This window comes from Oncorhynchus mykiss, chromosome 16, assembly GCF_057628025.1.
Source record: "Oncorhynchus mykiss isolate SJ-2025 chromosome 16, ASM5762802v1, whole genome shotgun sequence".
Taxonomy (NCBI): domain Eukaryota; kingdom Metazoa; phylum Chordata; class Actinopteri; order Salmoniformes; family Salmonidae; genus Oncorhynchus; species Oncorhynchus mykiss.
The window spans coordinates 34,624,743-34,644,656 of record NC_143037.1 but is presented as its reverse complement, the minus strand read 5'-3'; the positions used below and the strand labels follow the sequence as shown (position 1 = coordinate 34,644,656).

The 19,914-nt window shown below is 42.9% G+C and overlaps 2 protein-coding genes across 7 annotated transcripts in view; both read right to left on the bottom strand.

The window, feature by feature from the left end:
- Positions 1-7,102, bottom strand: part of LOC110491836 (uncharacterized) — a 28,307-nt gene extending 21,205 nt beyond the window's left edge. Inside the window, exons 1-3 of one of the 2 annotated variants that reach the window (XM_036946735.2) lie at positions 6,859-7,102; positions 4,120-4,210; positions 3,318-3,479 (exon numbers count right to left, since the gene is read on the bottom strand). In XM_036946735.2, the coding sequence (XP_036802630.1) occupies positions 3,318-3,479; positions 4,120-4,210; positions 6,859-6,932 (327 nt within the window). In that variant the 5' untranslated portion in view covers positions 6,933-7,102. The remainder of the gene's footprint in view (positions 1-3,317; positions 3,480-4,119; positions 4,211-6,858) is intronic. The other variant, XM_036946734.2, reaches the window with a different exon arrangement.
- A 4,896-nt stretch (positions 7,103-11,998) lies between these two features.
- The window catches only part of LOC110491835 (kelch-like protein 17), a 31,756-nt gene continuing 23,840 nt past the window's right edge, over positions 11,999-19,914 (bottom strand). For 3 of the 5 annotated variants that reach the window (XM_021565625.3, XM_090202574.1, XM_090202575.1), the window contains 8 exons: positions 19,269-19,385; positions 18,948-19,161; positions 18,447-18,591; positions 17,383-17,550; positions 16,897-16,985; positions 16,335-16,408; positions 15,810-15,991; positions 11,999-15,147 (listed from right to left, as the gene is read on the bottom strand). In XM_021565625.3, the coding sequence (XP_021421300.1) occupies positions 14,919-15,147; positions 15,810-15,991; positions 16,335-16,408; positions 16,897-16,985; positions 17,383-17,550; positions 18,447-18,591; positions 18,948-19,161; positions 19,269-19,385 (1,218 nt within the window). In that variant the 3' untranslated portion in view covers positions 11,999-14,918. Of the gene's footprint in view, positions 15,148-15,809; positions 15,992-16,334; positions 16,409-16,896; positions 16,986-17,348; positions 17,551-18,446; positions 18,592-18,917; positions 19,162-19,268; positions 19,386-19,914 lie in introns of all 5 variants that reach the window. The other 2 variants (XR_016487226.1, XM_090202576.1) reach the window with 2 other exon arrangements.

Sequence of the window (19,914 nt, the reverse complement as noted above, 5' to 3'; positions counted from 1 at the left end):
ACCGTGCACCTGGCAACCTTGGTTAGCGTGCACTGCGCCCGGGCCGCCACAGGAGTCGCTGGTGCGCGATGATACAAGGATATCCCTACAAGGATATCCCCACGGACCTCCAGGTCGCTGTCGGTTATGACAGAGCCTGGGCGCGAACCCAGAGGCCCCCAAATTACACTACTTTTGACCAGAGCCTAACATCCTGTTGACAACATGTTTCTAACGGGTTGGTCTTATTCTTAATGATCTTATAATGCTGTCAACATTGGTTCATTTTACACCTATAGGAAGTGGTGTGCTGGGACTTGGATTATAAGAACTTGTGTTATTATGAGGACTTGTTTTATTATGAAGACTTGTTTTATTATGAGGACTTGTTTTATTATAAGGACTTGTGTTATTATGAGGACTTGTTTTATTATGAGGACTTGTTTTATTATGAGGACTTGTTTTATTATGAGGACTTGTGTTATTATGAGGACTTGTGTTATTATGAGGACTTGTGTTATTATGAGGACTTGTTTTATTATGAGGACTTGTGTTATTATGAGGACTTGTGTTATTATGAGGACTTGTGTTATTGTGTGGACTTGTTTTATTATGAGGACTTGTTTTATTATGAGGACTTGTGTTATTATGAGGACTTGTGTTATTATGAGGACTTGTTTTATTATGAGGACTTGTTTTATTATGAGGACTTGTTTTATTATGAGGACTTGTTTTATTATAAGGACTTGTTTTATTATGAGGACTTGTTTTATTATGAGGACTTGTGTTATTATGAGGACTTGTTTTATTATGAGGACTTGTGTTATTATGAGGACTTGTTTTATTATGAGGACTTGTTTGATTATGAGGACTTGTTTTATTATGAGGACTTGTTTTATTATGAGGACTTGTGTTATTATGAGGACTTGTTTTATTATGAGGACTTGTGTTATTGTAAGGACTTGTTTTATTATGAGGACTTGTTTTATTATGAGGACTTGTTTTATTATGAGGACTTGTGTTATTATGAGGACTTGTTTTATTATAAGGACTTGTGTTATTATGAGGACTTGTGGGATTGTAAGGACTTGTGTTATTATGAGGACTTGTGGGATTATAAGGACTTGTGTTATTATGAGGACTTGTGGGATTATAAGGACTTTTGTTATTATGAGGACTTGTGTTATTATGAGGGCTCGTGGGATTTCCCAAAGAGCCACTTGTGATTTACAATCACTTCCTGACATTTGACAAGCCAAGCCCTCAACTGTTTTAGGGTTCACCTCTTTTTTAACAAAACAGTGAAGAAATACTTCCTGGCTTTACGTTCGACATTGTATTGAGTTACCAAACAATGTGTTCTTTCTCCTATGACCTCATCCAACACTCCACTCTTTCAACCTTTTTTTCTCTCCCTCTTCTTGACAGCATGGTTGCATCTGTGACAGATTCCCACGGTTGGGCGCCTGTTTTTCCATATACCTGTTCTGAGATCAGCCCTGAGTTTGTCTCAGGGAGGTGTTTCCCCTCAGCATGTTCAAACACAGGTCCCCTAAGCTGAACCCTGTTTTGATTCATCACTGCCGGTCACCGCGTCAATGTTAGCTAAGCGTTAGCAAAGCGCTTCACACTGCCACAGAGCATAGGCTACATCCTGTCCCCTCCACCTGTTTGTTTGGTTCACCTCCCGTCGGGGTGACTAACACGCTGTTTCACTATGGGGCTGAGGCTTGTTTAAATACCTCATTTATCACAGTGACTGTGTAGAGATATGGTTATTGTACTTTATCATTGTTTCTGTTTCATCAATGTAGTTAGTTAAATACACTATATATACAAAGGTACGTTGCTGACAGGTGTATACAATTGAGCACACCACCATGCAATCTCCATAGACACACATTGGCAGCAGAATGGCCTTACTGAAGAGCTCAGTGACTTTCAACATGGCTCCGTCATAGGATGCTATCTTTCCAATAAGTGTCAGTTTGTTAAATTGTCTGCCCTGCTAGAGCTGCTAGAACTGTTATTGTGATGTGGAAACATCTAGGAGCAACAACAGCTCAGGCACGAAGTGGTAGGCCACACAAGCTGACGGAGCGGGACCGCCGAGTGCTAAAGCGCGTAGCACGTAAAAATTGTCTGTTCTTGGTTGCACCACTCACTACCGAGTTCCAAAATGCCTCTGGAAGAAACGTCAGCACAATAACTGTTGGTCGGGAGCTTCATGAAATGGGTTTCCATGGCCGAGCAGCCACACACAAGCCTAAGATCACCATGCAAAATGCCAATTATCGGCTGGACTGGTGCAAAGATCACCGCCATTGAACTCTTGAGCAGTGGAAACGTGTCCTCTGGAGTGATGAATCACGCTTCACCATCTGGCAGTCCAACGGACGAATCCGGGTTTGGCAAATGCCAGGAGAACGCTACCTGCCCGAATGCATAGTGCCAACTGTAAAGTTTGATGAGGAGGAAAAATGGTCTAGGTTGTTTTTCATGGTTCTGGCTAGTTCCCTTAGTTCCAGTGAAGGGTAATATTAATGCTACTGCATACAATGACATTCTAGACCATTCTGTTCTTCCAACTTTGTGGAAACAGTTTGGGGAAGGCTTTTTCCTGTTTCAGCATGACAATGCCCCTGTGCATAAAGTGAGGTCCATACAGAAATGGTTTGTCAAGATTGGTGTGGAAGAACTTGACTGGCCTGCACAGAGCCCTGACCTCAACGCCATCGAACACATTTGGGATGAATTGGAACGCCTACTCTGAGCCAGCCCTAATCGCCCAACATCAGTGCCTGACCTCACTAATGCTCTTGTGGTTGAATGGAAGGAAGTCCCAGCAGCAATGTTCCAACATCTAGTGGAAAGCCTTCCCAGAAGAGTGGAGGCTGTTAGAGCAGCAAAGTCGGGACCAACTCTATATTCATACCCATGATTTTGGATTGAAATGTTCAACGAGCAGGTGTTCACATACTTTTGGCCATGTAGTGTATATAAAGTGATATGTGTGTGTGTGTGTGTGTGTGTGTGTGTGTGTGTGTGTGTGTGTGTGTGTGTGTGTGTGTGTGTGTCTGTGTGTGTGTGTGTGTCTGTGTGTGTATGTCTGTGTGTACATGTCTGTGTGTGCATGTCTGTCTGTGTGTGTATGTCTGTGTGTGTATGTCTGTGTGTATATGTCTGTGTGTGTATGTGTGTATGTGTGTATGTGTGTGTGTGTGTGTGTGTGTGTGTGTGTGTGTGTGTGTGTGTGTGTGCGTGTGTGTGTGTGTAGGTGTGTGTGTGTAGGTGTGTGTGTGTAGGTGTGTGTGTGTGTAGTTGTAGGTGTGTCTCACCTGGCAGTGGAGAAAGCGGAAACGGACTTTAGAATGGTGGACCATTCTGCCGTAGTTCTTGACATTGATGCTGCTCTTCTTCCAGCCGTGGACCGGGTCATAAGGGAACGGAGGGTCCCACTTAACGTTCTCGATCGTCTGTAGGTCTTTATGGGTCATTTCCTGCAACCGACAGTCACGTCAATGAACATTAGACCGCTGTACACAACAAAATAACGTAGCCCTTTCCTGTAGTCTCAATGACCAAAAGCGCCCTCTTTGGCCCCATGGGTGGAATGTTATTCAGATTTTGTATATTTACATCATTAATAAAGTGTTTTCTATGTCAAACAGTTTAGTTATATTTTAGTCTTCTGTGATGTATATAAAGTGTCATATTGTGATGCAAACTCAACATGTAATACATTTTAACTCTACATCTCCTCATTCAAAAGCCCTTAACCATGTGTGTGAGGTGTGTACTTTTGTTTCAAAGTAGACTTGTTTAAGACGACCAAGAATCACTCTGTGTGACCTTGATTTAGCCCACTGCAGTAAAAGGTGAAATACGTTGGGTTGTTAAGACAAGACTAACATAGAGGTAATGTGTTTTCTTAAAGGGTTATTTGGTTGTCCCTGTAGGAGAACACTTTTCTGGTTCCAAAGGTACAGGGACAGAAGTGTAGCTCATTTTATATAGATATATACTGTATACAGGTACAGACATAGTAAGTGTGTTGTCTGATATGGTGAGATGAGACAATATGACATGAAATATGTCTACGGTAGAGAGAGAGAGATGCATATTTTCAGCAGTCCTTACCTTCCTCGGGGTGACAGTGCAGAGGATATTGATGATGCTGTTGGACTTCTCCTGTCCTTCCTGGGGATAATTTTTACGGAACAAGCGGCTGCTGCTCGGGATGGAGAGGGAGGGAGGAGAGTGAGGGGAGGGAGGAGAATGAGGGGAGGAGAGTGAGGGGAGGGAGGAGAGTGAGGGGAGGAGAGTGAGGGGAGGAGAGTGAGGGGAGGGGAGGGAGGAGAGTGAGGGGAGGGAGGAGAGTGAGGGGAGGGAGGAGAGTGAGGGGAGGGGAGGGAGGAGAGTGAGGGGAGGGGAGGGAGGAGAGTGAGGGGAGGGAGGAGAGTGAGGAGAGTGAGGGGAGGGGAGGGAGGAGAGTGAGGAGAGGAGGGAGGAGAGTGAGGAGAGTGAGGGGAGGGGAGGGAGGAGAGTGAGGGGAGTGAGGGGAGGGGAGGGAGGAGAGTGAGGAGAGTGAGGGGAGGGGAGAAGCATGTGTTAGAACTTGTTTACCATACAGGCCTGTAGCCTATCTGCTGGCTGTGCTACCAGTTGGGTTCCCAATGGCAGATAAAAACAATGAGTTCAAGACAAATGTGTTTCTTTCTGAAGAGTTATCTTGTCTGGTTTTTGTTTTGAAAGAGTGTGTGGGGTGTAAAAAAAAACTGCTTGGTGTCACATTGTAAATCTGGGCTTTTTTTCTCTGGTTTCTCCAAGTGGTCAAGTTCCCATTCCAACATAACCTTTGCTCTTTTTTTTCTTGACAGCTTAATGACGTCGAAACGTGGTTTGTGTCTCACCGTGTCATCTCAATTGACCAGGAACCCCCTTGTCAGTTCCGTTCGATATCACCAATTTAAATGAGCAGAACAATCGGGGCTTGAATGTCTTCCTTTGTCACGACTGACCCCTATCTGTCATCATTAGTGTCCCATCTTTATAACGAAGCTTTTCCGGTGCATTGATAACAGAGGGAGTCAACTTTTACAATCTCCCTCGAGTATATCTCCCTGAGTCCAATCTGAATGTAGTTAGCATAACAACAAAGATATTGTTCGCACTATGTGGGAATCAACTTCGGATCAGTATCTGATAACTGACTAACATGACTGGCAAGCATCAATCATCAAATAAAGAGATCACCATTTTGCAAGGTCTTGTTCTTTGAGTTCTGAACAGAACCATATGTTGTGTACACTGACTATCTGACGCAGTCCAGAAATGTAAATTCAAAGAGGAATGCAGATAATAGACAGGTAGCTGCGAAGCTAGCATTCTTTGTGTCACTGGATTGGCATTCACATTCACTCGCTTGGCTCTGTAGGGAATACCTGAACTGAACCTGGCCTGTTTCCCTAACACACAGGCAGCAGGACATAGAGGAAGTGAGAACACAGATGTTATTTTTCCAAGTTGAAAAATCAATTCACCTGTGTATGTGTGTGAGAGAGAGAGCCCACTCACTCTGAAATGTTAATTTACTTGTAGAGTATATTGTTCCAAACAATGTCTTAAAATGAACAACATCAAAAAGGGTAGTTTTGAGATGTTCATATGAAATATATGAATGTGAAAATGTGTATTTCAGAATCTCGACATTCTCCATATTTTAGAGCACACTGCATGGAGTATAATGACACCAAGATGTTGTCTGTATCACGTCCGATTCCCAGATCACAGGGTCTTTACAGGAGGCATACATACAGTAGATCTAAAATGGACACACTGATCATGATGAAAAATAAATCATGGTTTGGGATACAAATGTAAAAAGCATGTCAAACATCCTTCTCCCAATGAAGTTTCTGTGTGAGAACTGCCAGAACAATCTGAGATACCAAAAATATGTTCCGCTGTGGGGAATCGCCCATGAGAAAAAGCATTTCTCTGAGGGTCAGAAAGTCTTGACTTATTTATACTGATAGTTCATTAAAGTAGCATAAGAAAGTCTTGACTTATTTATACTGATAGTTCATTAAAGTAGCATAAGAAAGTCTTGATTTATTTATACTGATAGTTCATTAAAGTAGCATAAGAAAGTCTTGATTTATTTATACTGATAGTTCATTAAAGTAGCATAAGAAAGTCTTGATTTATTTATACTGATAGTTCATTAAAGTAGCATAAGAAAGTCTTGATTTATTTATACTGATAGTTCATTAAAGTAGCATAAGAAAGTCTTGATTTATTTATACTGATAGTTCATTAAAGTAGCATAAGCTTACAGCACCGCTAATCAATTCTTGAGCAGCCGTCCAACCATTACAAGATAATTATTTCATGACCAGGATATTGACACTTCATGTTCTGGCAGTGTTCCTATTCAATTCGAACCAGTCTATTCTATTCTAATGGGGCTTAGATCCTGATAAGAGGAAACAACCATATTATCTGACAACCGACATATCAGCTTAGATGCAAATTAAGAGGCAAATGGTAACAGCAGTACACACATACAGTTTAAAACACCGTTGTAATTATGGTTCACAGTCAAAAAGGTATCACTGCTCATGTGCTCTCATGTACCTTTGTGATCCTGACTCTGACCCCATTAACCTCACAACCTCCATTTAAACCACACAGCTCCAACGCTGTGAAATACCAGGATTCCCTACCTGCTGAAACAGCCAGTCTAAAACAACACACCACAACAAATGAGCCAGACACGTATGACATTTAGGCTCCGCTCCGTCTTGAACAAACACCAGACGTACAGTGAAAAGACAAAGTTGAGGGTTTTGTGAGGGATTGTTATTCCTTCCTTACCTGTTCCTGCGTATGAAACTCTTGCTGGAGAACCTGAAGTTGTGTTGAGGAACACATGACATGCTGCTCCCCATGTTGCTCTACTGTTGTTGGGGCTGTAACCTCCTCTGTAGACGTCCTGGATTGTATTCCCTGTGTGATGGTGAATGTGTAATCCAAAGCAGACTGTATGGTGGTGTGCTCCTTGCTGAAGTCAGGCAGATACTGAGGGAGAAGTGGGCAGGGCTGAGTGCTGTATAGACAGACTGGTGTGTGTGAGGGAGTGAGAGCGTGTGTGTGCAGGGGGAGGGGCTTTGAGTTGTGACAGGGTGTGTGTGTGTGTGTGTGTGTGTGTGTGTGTGTGTGTGTGTGTGTGTGTGTGTGTGTGTGTGTTCGTGGGGTGAGGGATTTCACACCATGCCTGGGATCCCTCTGTTAAAGCCATTCCACAACAAAGACGGGGCCCAGCGAAATGTGCCATTTCACACTTTTCACCAGCCAAATGGCCTCTTCTCAATGTTTGAAGGCCATCATGAGAAGATACAGGTCACTTTGAGTGATGGTGGTTGATGGTGGTGTCAGACTGGGGCATGTCTGAGCATGAAATTGCCTGTGGCCCAAAGGTGTGTTTATTATGGCCCCACATACTTTGAGCACAACAAATTCATTCTGAAATGTATGTAATGTTAATTTATTTTACCTTTATTTAACCACGCAAGTCAGTTAAGAACAAATTCATATTTACAATGACGGCCTACAACGGTCAAACCCTAACCCGGACGACGCTAGGCCAAACAACACTCCTTCTGTGGCCTCCAACTGCTCTTAAATACTAGTAAAACGAAATACATGCACTTCAACCGATCACTGCCCGCAACCTGCCCGCCCGACGAGCATCAGTACTCTTGATGGTTCCGTGTTATAATATGTGGACAACTATAAATACCTAGGTGTCTGGCTAGATGGTAAACTCTTCTTCCAGACTCACATTAAGCATTTCCAATCCAAAGTTAAATCTAGAATCGGCGTCCTATTTCGCAACAAAGCCTCCTTCACTCATGCTGCCAAACATACCCTCCAACACTTTACTCAGCAAATTGTGCCATAACAGTGCCATCCGATCGAACCCACAACCTTGAGGTTGCAAGCACCATGCTCTTCCAACTGAGCCACATGGGTCAACAAAGGAAAGAAACGTGTTAATAAAATCAGTGTTGAGAAAACTATATTTTTGAAAACATCACTTTAGACCCAAAATTAACTTAAATTAGTATATTACATGACATTTTACAAAATGAAGATATCATACTTGTACAGCAGACCATGAGAATATTATGTAATTACTGTATTTGACCTATTTGTCTCTAATATGTGTACACTGTTGAAGCCTTTTATGATTGTTGCATATGAAATATAGTCCCACATTTAAATGAAACGATCCAATGCTGAAGCAGTTACCGGTCAGTGTGGGATAGGGGGATTCGACCGTTTCAGCAGGATGCCGTTTGGTATACACAAGCTCCTGTTTACCTAAAAGAACACATTAGACAAATGATATCCTGTTTGATTTATCAAAAGAACCAGCCAGGTGAATTTCATTGTCATTCACACTAATGTGGAACAGAGGAAAAGTGAAACAAAAGTGAAACAAAGTATCTGCTATATACTTACGGACTAGGAGCGATGCAACTGTTTCCCGGATTTCATAAAAGCATTTAGAGGTTATTATGAGTAGAGAGGGCACATCTTTGTCATACTGAAAAAACTCAAATTTTCCATTCAAAATTATACCCCAAATCATCATTTCTTAGATAGACGATGATTGTTTCTCGGGTCAATCACACAGTGAGTCACAAACTAATGATCGCCTGTGGGTCATCCCACATCCCAAGGCTTTAATTCCAGTTTCTGTCCATGACTGGGCTTTAAATGTCATGGCAATGGATTCACCCCAGGCACTAATCAGTCATCATCCTAGTTAAACACACTATTGGGAATCTCCACTCTTCAAGATGGCAATCTAAAGCCTGTCTGAAAAGCCACATTTACCATAACAAGGTTAGGTGCTACTCAAGCATGAATAATTTAATCAAGGGAGAATGTGGAGTATAGCTGTAATTTGATAGAGACAAGCAGCCATGGTATGTTTCAGATGTAACATTGAGTGAGAAAAAAAACTAGAGGCTGTCCATGACTTTTCTGATGTAGCCTAATTGTATTTATCTATTTTATTTTACCCTTATTTTACCAGGTAAGTTGACTGAGAACACATTCTCATTTTACAGGAAGGAGCTGAGGAATAATTACAGGGGAGAGTGGATGAATGAGCCAATTGTAATGATGTTGCATACAATGACTGATAGTCTCTATGCCAAGCCACAGAAGTACCCTAACACATAGTGCCCCCTAGTCTCTTATTATTCCCTTATCTTAGTATGAATAAAAATGAAACTTGTCAAACATAAAATAACGTAAAAAGTATTTTCTAAAGTGCAATACAATTGATGAGGCAGTGGAGTTTGTAAAAGTGTTTCACCTACATTACAGCCTTTTATAGTTATAACTCCCCCGGAGCAAACAAGCCAACCACGAGTTGGCAGGTATATACCAAAATCTGAAGCGATTTATTGACTGTGTAGTCTAGTGTGTGTGACGGATGAGTGAGTCTATCATAGGATGTCATGGAAAAATAAATGTGCGCTCTTGTCAGCAACTGCACACCAAATGGTGACTCACCCATGCAGTCACCGCGCGCACTCCAGTCCAACGCGCATATCCCAGAAGGAAGCAGCGCTCCTTATGAAAACTGACAGTTCGGGAAAGTTCTCTGCCGTCACTCCGGTCTCTGTCGGGTTTCGATTGCATTTCTGCTGAAGTGCATAAACTGTCCTACACAAAGACGTGATACCGTGAAAAATAAAATAAAATCGCTAAGTGCCAAAAAGCAATCCAAACCCTGATAAACAGGCATACATATTTTCTGTTCATGTAGGGCACTGGGCACACCTAACATCTACCCAATTATCATATCAAACTTCTAAAACTAAACGTAAATAGTAGTATACAATCATTCAATTAGGTCAGTTTTGTGAAGATAAATGACCTACTTAATGTGATATCTTTCAAGATGACAGTCATTTATTTCATGCTTGCTGGATGGGGATTTTTCTTCTAGTGGGAACTAAATGAGATACCATCTCTTTATTCCCAACAAGGATGGATTTACACAACTTTGTCCTATGATTATGTGTCATAGCATGCTCAATTTTTTTTGGCCATGTAGTGTACGATCCATATCAAATCTAATTGTATTGGTCACATACACATGATTAGCAGATGTTATAGCGGGTGTAGCGAAATGCTTGTGTAGGCCTATAGCGGTAGTAAACATATGAAATAATCTACTTTTGGCACTCAGGTATACTGAGATGATTAAGATATGTGTTCACATAACCTTCTAGTCCGCCAACTGAAGATGTCTCCCAATATGTGGTCTGAGTGGAACTTTGGGCCTACCCAGGAAGCCACCCGCCTGTGTTTATCCAGACTCAGTGGGTGACAGCAGGGGTGCTAAAGTCACACCAAGGCCCTTTTAAAATGGAGTCTGGGTAAGAGCCCCCCCCATCATCATCAGGTGTCAAAGAGAGAACCATTCGGGCCAAAGTTCTCCCACACAGGAGAACAATAAAGGAATCTTAATTGGACTGTCTTTGAAGAAAAGATCAATCAATTTAGGATCGTATGAATCTATGAAGATGTCATAAGATATTCCAAAGGTTCCATGGCTCACTTCATATATGGTCCTTAAAAAGGTTCTAAAACAAAAACATGAACAAAGGGGGGTGGGCTCAAGGAAGTGGTGTGATGTATCCGTGTATGTATCAAGGCAGGTAATACTGCATTTTGAATTATCCACATACAACACGTAGCAATTTTTTTTCCCCCCATTGGGTACCACTGACATACATAGATTTCCACAGAGCAAGAATGTGAATCACAAAGTTTTGTTGTGACAAGTCTAATGGACATTCACGCACACATTTTCCCCTTTCAGTTCTGAACCTGTAATCAGGTTGCCACATCTTTTTTCAAGAATGATGACTCCATTCGTATTCCACACCTCAAATGACCTATATTACCACCAAGACCAAGTTCATAAACTAGTATGACAAGGACTTTAAATTAATTCCTATCAAACTGGTTTAACCCTCCTGAACCTAATCAGGACGCTGTATCGTTTTTCAGAGAACATCAAATAACCAATATTACCTAAGTAACATTTTCATAAACCAGTTAGACAAGGAGTTTACATTGATTTATTATGATTTGTGATGTTTTCAGAAGTAAAAAGGCCCCCAAGCTTAGGCAACAGCCCCAAAAGCATATGGGTCCCACCCTTTCATGTTGTGGCACAGTTGACACTCCAACTTTTCCAGGGACGGTGGCTTCATCACCATAGCCAGATAAGGGCCGTTTGGCCATCGACACCAGTACAGGAATGTCAGTGGGTGACAGTCACAGAGGGACCAGGGAGGGGTGAAGGGGGTCAGGCTGTCTCTGATCCACTGTGTGACTGGCTACATAGCTGTGCCTGCGTTTATGGGTCCAGGCTGTAAACTCATTACCATCCACCTATCAGCACAGGGGACAGAAGGACTACAGGGCAACCATTAATTTATACCCCCCCAAAGACATCAATAGGCTTCCATTTGACTCTTTACAGCAGAGTGTTGTAGTGTACCAGTTCTTTCTGATGGCTCACAGTAAGCTTAATAAAAAAATGACCAACATAGTATGCACTTTTCATATCAGTGTGTGCATTTATATTCACATTGTGTATGTGTCTTAGTGTATTTGAGTGAGTGTGATCTGTGCATTTTATGTGACCGAGGTCATGAGGGGTAAAGTGAGAGTGCTCAGCTGTCCACTCAGATTAGTGTGAAAGGAAAGCATGCTGGGACGATACTAAATGGATACTGTAGTGGGCATAGCAACACACACATGCTGTTAGCAAAGCAACCTTCAACTGAACTAGCGCCCACTGAGCAAAATTGGTTCAAAGACGTCTTTTAACGCCTTTTTAACAAAGAATACATATTTTCAACATCTTGTGCTTAGTGGGTTGTGTGTTCAAAATATAATCCATAGACAACACGGGTCCTCACACCGGAAAACATCTATTTATTTATTTTCTATACAGTGTATTGCTCCATTTTCACAATAGTGCAAAATTACTTTACAAGTGTCCTCATAAATATAACAAACATATTATAAATAAACAATGCATGTGACAATGTGTTAACTGAAAAAGCTACAGTCACTTAGACATTGCACAAATGTTTTAATCCAAGAAATTGGGTAACTTCTGATTTACATTTGAATCAACAAAATGGAAGCCAAGGTCTTGTGTGGTTGAGTGCGGATTTCACTCATGGATTTCACTCAGGGTACATTAGGAGTTCACACGAATCCAGAAGGCAAAATTTGCCATGGAATGTTAGGAGTTATTTTTCTGGTTGTAAATGTGTTTTCTGGTTGTATGGTCAGATACCAGATTACAATGAGTTAAAGATGTCCTTTTCTGGTTGCTAAAAATACATCTAATTAGTATAGAACCTGACCATGATGTCACAAAAAATATCAGTGCAACCACTTTTGCCCTTTGGGAACAAGACACTTCACCATTTCAGGAAATAATCTGTATTAGACAAACAGAGCTTTGTTTTCTAAGGTGGTCTTTCTACAACTAACCAATATTGGGTTGTTCCGGAAAAAACAAAACTAGAAAATCTAAATCCTTAAAAAAAAAAAAAAAAGGGAGAAAAAAATTACTTCTCAGAAGTTTGACATCTTATCACACTGTGCTACATATTTATTGAACCTAATTAACCATGACTGAGTCAAGAACTCAAATTAGGACCCATTGTAGTCTATTGTAACCTTGGCTGACACAGCTCTTTCACCTCAGGCAAAGAGTCAGTCAACTTTGTACAAATAGGTTCATTATTTTAACCACTCCACCTTTTAACTTCCAAAGAATCCTGGTATTGTCTTACTTACGTGTTTCAGAGTATCATTCGAGCTTAGAGTTACATATTACATGTTGTCACACGTTTATACACACCCTGGTACATTTGTATCCTTTTCAACAATACATGGATGAGGTATGGATGAAAGTACAAACTGAAGTGTATGTAAGACAAAATGACAGCACCATAGGTGTTCTACATTGACATGACCGTCGTTAGTGTCAAGTGTTCAGATTGGTGGCATTTGTGTTAAGCTTCTAACTTGAACTTTACGCACTTAAGCCATTTCAAAGCTGCCAGAAGCGTGATACCACTGTGTGTGTTTATGAATGATAATGATCTATACAGCACATTAGGCTATTCTAATTAGCTAGTGGACAAGCAAGCTTCCACACAACAGTTTTGGACATCAGTTGCCCTAATTTTTATTTTACCTTTATTTTACTAGGCAAATAAGTTAAGAAGTTAAGAAGAAATTCTTATTTTCAATGACGGCCTGTTCAGGGGCAGAACGACAGTCAGCTCGGGGATTTGAACTTGCAACCTTCCGGTTATTAGTCCAACGCTCTAAACACTAGGCTACCCTGCAGCCCTCATGAACTATTAATGACATTGGTGGTGTCATGCACGTGGCAGTGACAAGGCAATAAAAAAAGGTACCAACACACAAAATAATATCCACGAGGACCTGTAAATGCATCAGCTAATTTCTCTCATGGTTACATGAACCACTGCATGAAAAAAATAAACCTTTATCTTTCAACTGTTTTCCATTACAAATAATAAAGAGATATTTCAGTTGACCGGGGTCCCGTATGTGTTAAGCGTCTCAGAGTAGGAGTGCTGATCTAGAATCAGTGTAGCCTTTTAAAACATTCAGAATAAGAGGGATGACCTGATCCGGGATCAGAATTCCTACTCTGAGATACTTTATGAATACGTCCCTGATATTGTCTTCAGTTTAAGACATCCTTATCTATCCTCTCTTCACTCTGATACACTCAACTCTCAAGCACAAACTGAATGACTAACAGTGTCACACTTTGACATTTTCGATGACACACTTCCATCCATGATATGCACAAAGTTAACGCAACAAAATAAAAACAATACGTCTCTCTTGAGTTGTAGCAGTGGTCCATTTGCTTTTCATAAAGCATCTTTGAAATTGTCTGAATATATTAGCTATAGATTGTTTTACATTTAATAAATAAGAAATAGAATTCAACGTAATTTTTTTTTTTATATAAAAAAAAAGGGATTTAAACAAATCTACAGTTTTGAGTAACGGTAGATCTAGTATCAATAGATCTATTTTTCAGTGTGACGTTTCCCCTAGGTACAGATCTAGGATCAGCTTCCCCTTCCCCAATCCTAACCTTAACCATTAGTGGGGAAAATGCTAAACTGACCCAAGATCAGTGTCTAGGGGTAACTTCACCCTCCTCCCCACGTGCGTCTGTGGGGTTGGACGGTAAACAACATTGGCCGTTACTGCCACCTAGTGTGACACATTCAGCAGCACTATACATTTTTATTCCTGCCGGCCAGGACACGATAAGCATGCATGGCAGAACCAGTCTATAGCTACATTCCTTAGTTAAAATAATTAATTTCAATATCCATATATATATTATTGCAAAAATGGTGACATTTACAGTACACATGATACACAAAGTGACTGTCTTCAGAGACAGTGTTTCAAGCATTGGATTGCAAAGGGAAAGAGGGATAAAGGGAGGATGTTTTTTAGTTTTTTAAATCTTTATCCAAGGAAAACTCTACCGTGTTCTTCAAGAGACTAGGAGCTGGTATCTTTACGGTAATACAGCGAGACCTCAGGAAACGAGACCGCAAAAGATCCACCAGCAACCTCTGTTTCTCTCTCTCTCCCCATCCTTCGCTCTTCCAACCTCATCACCTCTTCTCTGTTTAACTGCACCCCCTCCCTTCCCTCCCTCCCCCCCTTCACACAGAGAAGTTACGTCTCTTGCTTGGGCCTGGCTGTGCGGGGGCGGCGGTGACTGAGGTCAGCCGGAACCTAGCCCCGTGTCAAAGGCTGGTGGAGGACACGGAGAGCGTGGGCGACGAGGGCGGCGGGAAGTTGAGCAGCTCCAGGACGGCCACGCCCACGCTGCTGCGTCGCGTGAACATGCAGGAGGCCGCCACCCACTTGTTGCTGCGCGGGTTGTACTTCTCAATGGAGTTGAGGCTGGAGCTGCCGTCGTTGCCGCCCACTGCGTACAGCCAGCCGTCCATGGCCACAAGGTCATGGGTACTTCTGGGAAAGGGGTGCAGCATAACATGCAGACTCAGTAAGGCAGGTCAAATTCAGGTAGGTCCCTCCCTGTTTCAGCATGTTTGCTTCCGTTTGGTTGTGGTGAATACGACCTTGCTGTGACTAGATGGGGCCTGTTTTTAGATGAATATGAGCCACACTGCTGATTACAACAATGGTTTATTTATGGACTGGAGCATCCATTGTCATCATGTTTCCCTGGTCAATTCATTTCCTGTTGACTCCGTCTATTTCCCTGTGTGTGTGTGATCTTGTGTGTGTGATTGTCTTCATGTTTGTGTGTGTGTGTGTGTATGTGCATGTTTGACTCCAATTTAAATCTCCCAATCCTGGTCTCTAAGGCCCACTGCATGTGCAGGGTCCAGAAACCCTAATCATTAGGTGAGTAACAGCTGTAATGAACACCTCATCACACTCTGAGACTACTTTCAAATACTCTTGTATAACAGAATGGCATCAAGTATTGTGTACAACATAACACCTTAAAGGCACTTGTGTGGGATACATTCTAAATGCATTCACAGCCTTCATGTACATATAAAGGCACCTATGAGGAGCGAGAGAAGGCTCCTATATATGCACTGGTAATGAAGGTATAGCCACAGGTGGTTGGTAGCGATTGTGACGTGGCTGGCGGTGCCCACCTGCGGATGTTCATGGGCGCCACGCCCTCCCAGGCATTGGTCTTGGGGTTGAACCGCTCCACTGAGTTCAGGCAGCTGGTGCCGTCATTTCCCCCGGCTACGTAGAGCATGCCCTCCAGCACGGCCACCCCGGCACTGCTGCGTCGGCTCAGCATGTTGGCGATGGCCGTCCACGCGTTGCTCTGTTCCGACCAATCATAGAGGGTTGTTAGGAGTCACATGGTCAGTTGAGGGACTCATCAGTGTTGGTTCTACTTTTTGATCTGGGCAGAAGTTCCGCTTTATGGGCCGGTTTTAACCAGATTAAGCATATTAACGGACTGAAAATATAGCTTGGTGGGACCAGCCTAATTGCTACGTTCCCCATTGTATTTAATAGGATGGTGAACACAGTGATCAAGTTGGTTCTACCAGGCTACTGAAAATCATGCTCAGTTGAGATTCTTCTATGGGCTTAATCTGTGTCCAGGAAACATGTTCATATTGATAGAGATCTCATTCTTTGTTTCGGTTTTAGTTTTTTACCTGTGGTTCATATTTCTCCACTGTAGCTAGGTGTGAGGAACTGTCATACCCTCCTACTGCATACAGACTACCATCTAGAGAGAGAGAGAGAGAAAGAGTGAGAGAGATGGTAGAGTGACAGAGAGAGGGAGAGAGAAAAGAGAGAGAGAGAGAGAGGGAGAGAGAGATGGTAGAGTGACAGAGAGAGGGAGAGAGAAAAGAGAGAGAGAGATGGTAGAGTGACAGAGAGAGGGAGAGAGAAAAGAGAGAGAGAGATGGTAGAGTGACAGAGGGAGAGAGAAAAGAAAGAAAAGCGAGAGGGAGAGAGAGATGGTAGAGTGACAGAGAGAGGGAGAGAGAAAACAGAGAAAAGCGAGAGGGAGAGAGAGATGGTAGAGTGACAGAGAGAGAACAGAATAAAAAAATAAAAAGAGACAGAGAGCCACGTGATGACAAGCTCCAAATGCCAGATTACAGCTCGCAAATGTTTGATGGGGCCCATAATAACCAGGAACCCAGTAGGAAAATCACTCCGTGCTCAATAGATGACATAATCACACCAAGGTGAACATCACATGCTCACCCAGAGTGGCCACACGGACATATCTCCTTCGGGTGCTCATGGCAGCGATGGAGGTCCAGGTACTGGTCAGAGGGTCGTACCGCTCTGCACTGTTGGGGTGGAGGGGACACTCATTACATACATGGATGGAGTACAACAATCTCAGTATTTGTATATGTGAGTGAACATCTGTTGAGACAACCAGTGTCGGATTAATTCACTGACAGGGAAGGAAGTCTCCCTGTAGACAGCGGGCTAGAGGTACATTCATTTTTGTAACACTTTATAGAGGTAGACATGTTAACGTTGTAACACTTATGAAGGTGTCCCTAAGTTATTATGGAGGAGTCCAAGTCCTCAGAGTGGGTAGATAGTACAGTAGATAGAAGAAGTTCCAAGTCAAAAGGCACGGGGCTAGATTTGAACCCAATCCCGACCCTGGCATATGTGTTCCCGGGGTCAGCAGCACTAACCGCTACAGGCTAGTGAGCAGCGACAGAAGTGGACCTGTTGAGGCAGGAAGCTCCGTCGTAACCGCCGGCCGCGTACAGGAGGCCGTGCAACACTGCCACACCCAGACAGCTCCGCCGCGTCCCCATGGAAACCTCGGGTTGCCAGGAGTTGGTGACCGGGTCGTAGGACTCCACAGTCGCTAGATCGGAGGTACCGTCATACCTGAGCGAGAGAGAGGCCAGTGAGTGGGCTTAGGGGTTGTGTACCAGACACTGGTGGCAGAGTCCATCCTCCTATGGTTTGTCTAGGATGGGTCCAAAATGGCAACCTATTCCCTATATAGTGCACTATTTTTGACCAGAGCCCTATGGCACCCTTTTCCCCATAAGGTTCAGGTCAAAAACAGTGCACTATATTGGGAATAGGGTGCCATTTTGGACGTACCCTAGGCCAACCCTAGAAGGATGGGCTCTGACACTAGTGGTGTCTGGTACCTCTTCAGGTTTCGTTCTTTAATCTCATTAAGCGATTCTTCACAACTGTATTTTGTTAACAGTTAAAAAATACAATAAACTTTCTTGAAATAAAATGGATTTTAAATAAGGTATCATCTGTTTATTTATTTGTCATAGCTTATTTCCATCAGGAGCACCTGGATGAGACTGACATTCCAGACAGTGATAGTAGTCTGGATACTACTTTGTTCTACCTTTCACTTGATGTACAAAAGCAAAGGGTATTAGTTTTGTTTCCCTCTCTCGGATAGAGGGGACGTGCTTTGGCATTGAAAGTCACAGTTTGAATAATTACACTTTTTAAGGGCAACACTCATGTTAGTCCTGCTGCCACAGGCAACTGTTTATCTTATCATACAAAATAATATAATTCAATGTGTTCAGTTAAATAAGATTACAACAAGTTTATCTCCCCTAATCCTAGTCTCACTTTTAAGACATTCATATTAACCTAACTGAGCTAGCTAGCTAGCAAAACTACCACTAGCATACCAGTGTTAAACAGTCCTATTTCAGATAGCTAGCACGACATTGGTTAAGACTTATTACCCACATCCAGACTATCTAGGGGTCAAAGGTTGGTCAGATGAGTTCATCTCTTACCCTCCCACTGCGTACAGCTTGTTTCCTATGGCCGCCACGCCCACCCGTGCCCGCCGGGTGGACATAGAGGCCACCATGTGCCAGCGGTCTGTCCGCGTGTCGTAGGCCTCGCAGTCACCGTGGATGGCAAACAGACTGCCCCCACCTGGGCACAACACACGCAGACAACAACCACATAATCATCATGGCTAACAACATGCACAAGCAGTGCTGAGGATGGTCCCATTTCAGTTATAATACGAACAAATATTCTACAGATGGTAGTCGCGAGCTGTAATATTCCAAACTCATTTTGGATAATTGCCAAATCACATCTATTTAAAATGTTATGTGTTTTGAATGTTACACAGTATCTGTGAACTGGTTAGCCTTTAACCAAGGGCCAAATTCAGGATCCCTGTTTAAACAATGGAACTCTATAGGTAGAAAGTACTTCATAAAGTATGTGTACGCGCGTGTGTGTGTATGTACCCTGGTGGGTAACGTCTGGGGCACACTGACCAACGGCGAAGAGCACGGGGCTGGCGCCCTCGCAACGACGAGGCCGGGTGCGGCTGTTGCTCAGCACGCCTCTCTGCTCGGGCATCAGGTGGTACTTGAGGGCTTCGATGAGCAGGTCCTTGCACTCCGAGTGGTGACGCACCAACTGCTCCGTGTCCACGTTGCTCATGAGGAAATCCCTCCGCAGTAGGGGCAGGCGTACACACTTCATCAGCTAGAGAGGGGAATGGGAGGTGGGTGGTGGGAATGAAACCCACAATCCTGACATTGTAAGTGTCATGCTATACACACTGAGCTACACAGGTGCATATTTGATCTTACCCAGGGAACGTGCTGCCTGCGCCCGTCAATGTCGTGTTTGACCCAGCTCAGCACGGCCCGGTATACCTCCTCTTCCGACGGCACGTTCAGGTTGTCACTGGAGATCAGGTCCAATACCTTCACACAGAGAGGAGGGAGAGAAGGAAGGGGGAGAGAAAGGAGGAGGAGAGAGAAGGGGTGTGGGGGAGAGAGAGAGTGGGTAGGCATAGAGAGAAGTAGAGAAAAAGAGGGCAAGAGAGAGTATCATTTTACCCAAGAGTTACAAACACAGCAGTCTCTACACCTCTTGACATTATCTAGCGATTCTCTTACATCAATGAAAGAAGCTAGTCCCCCACAAAGGGGTTCATCCCACGTGGGATGAGTCACAAAAGTTGTCACAACAAGAAATTATAACATGAATTCATTCCTATTTATCTGGAATTAATGTTAATTTTGGAACATCTTGAAAAGGTCAGCTTTACTGAAATGTTCCAAAAAAATGAAACAATGAGCCGAGGTAAATGTGTGTGTGTGGGATCAATTTTCATGAAGAAAATGGTTTAGAATCATATTTCCATTAGCACCACAAAGACATTGTGTATGCTTGCTATCCCCGGCCCACTAACTGTCTGAAACGCTGTGACTCCAACCAGCCTCACTACTC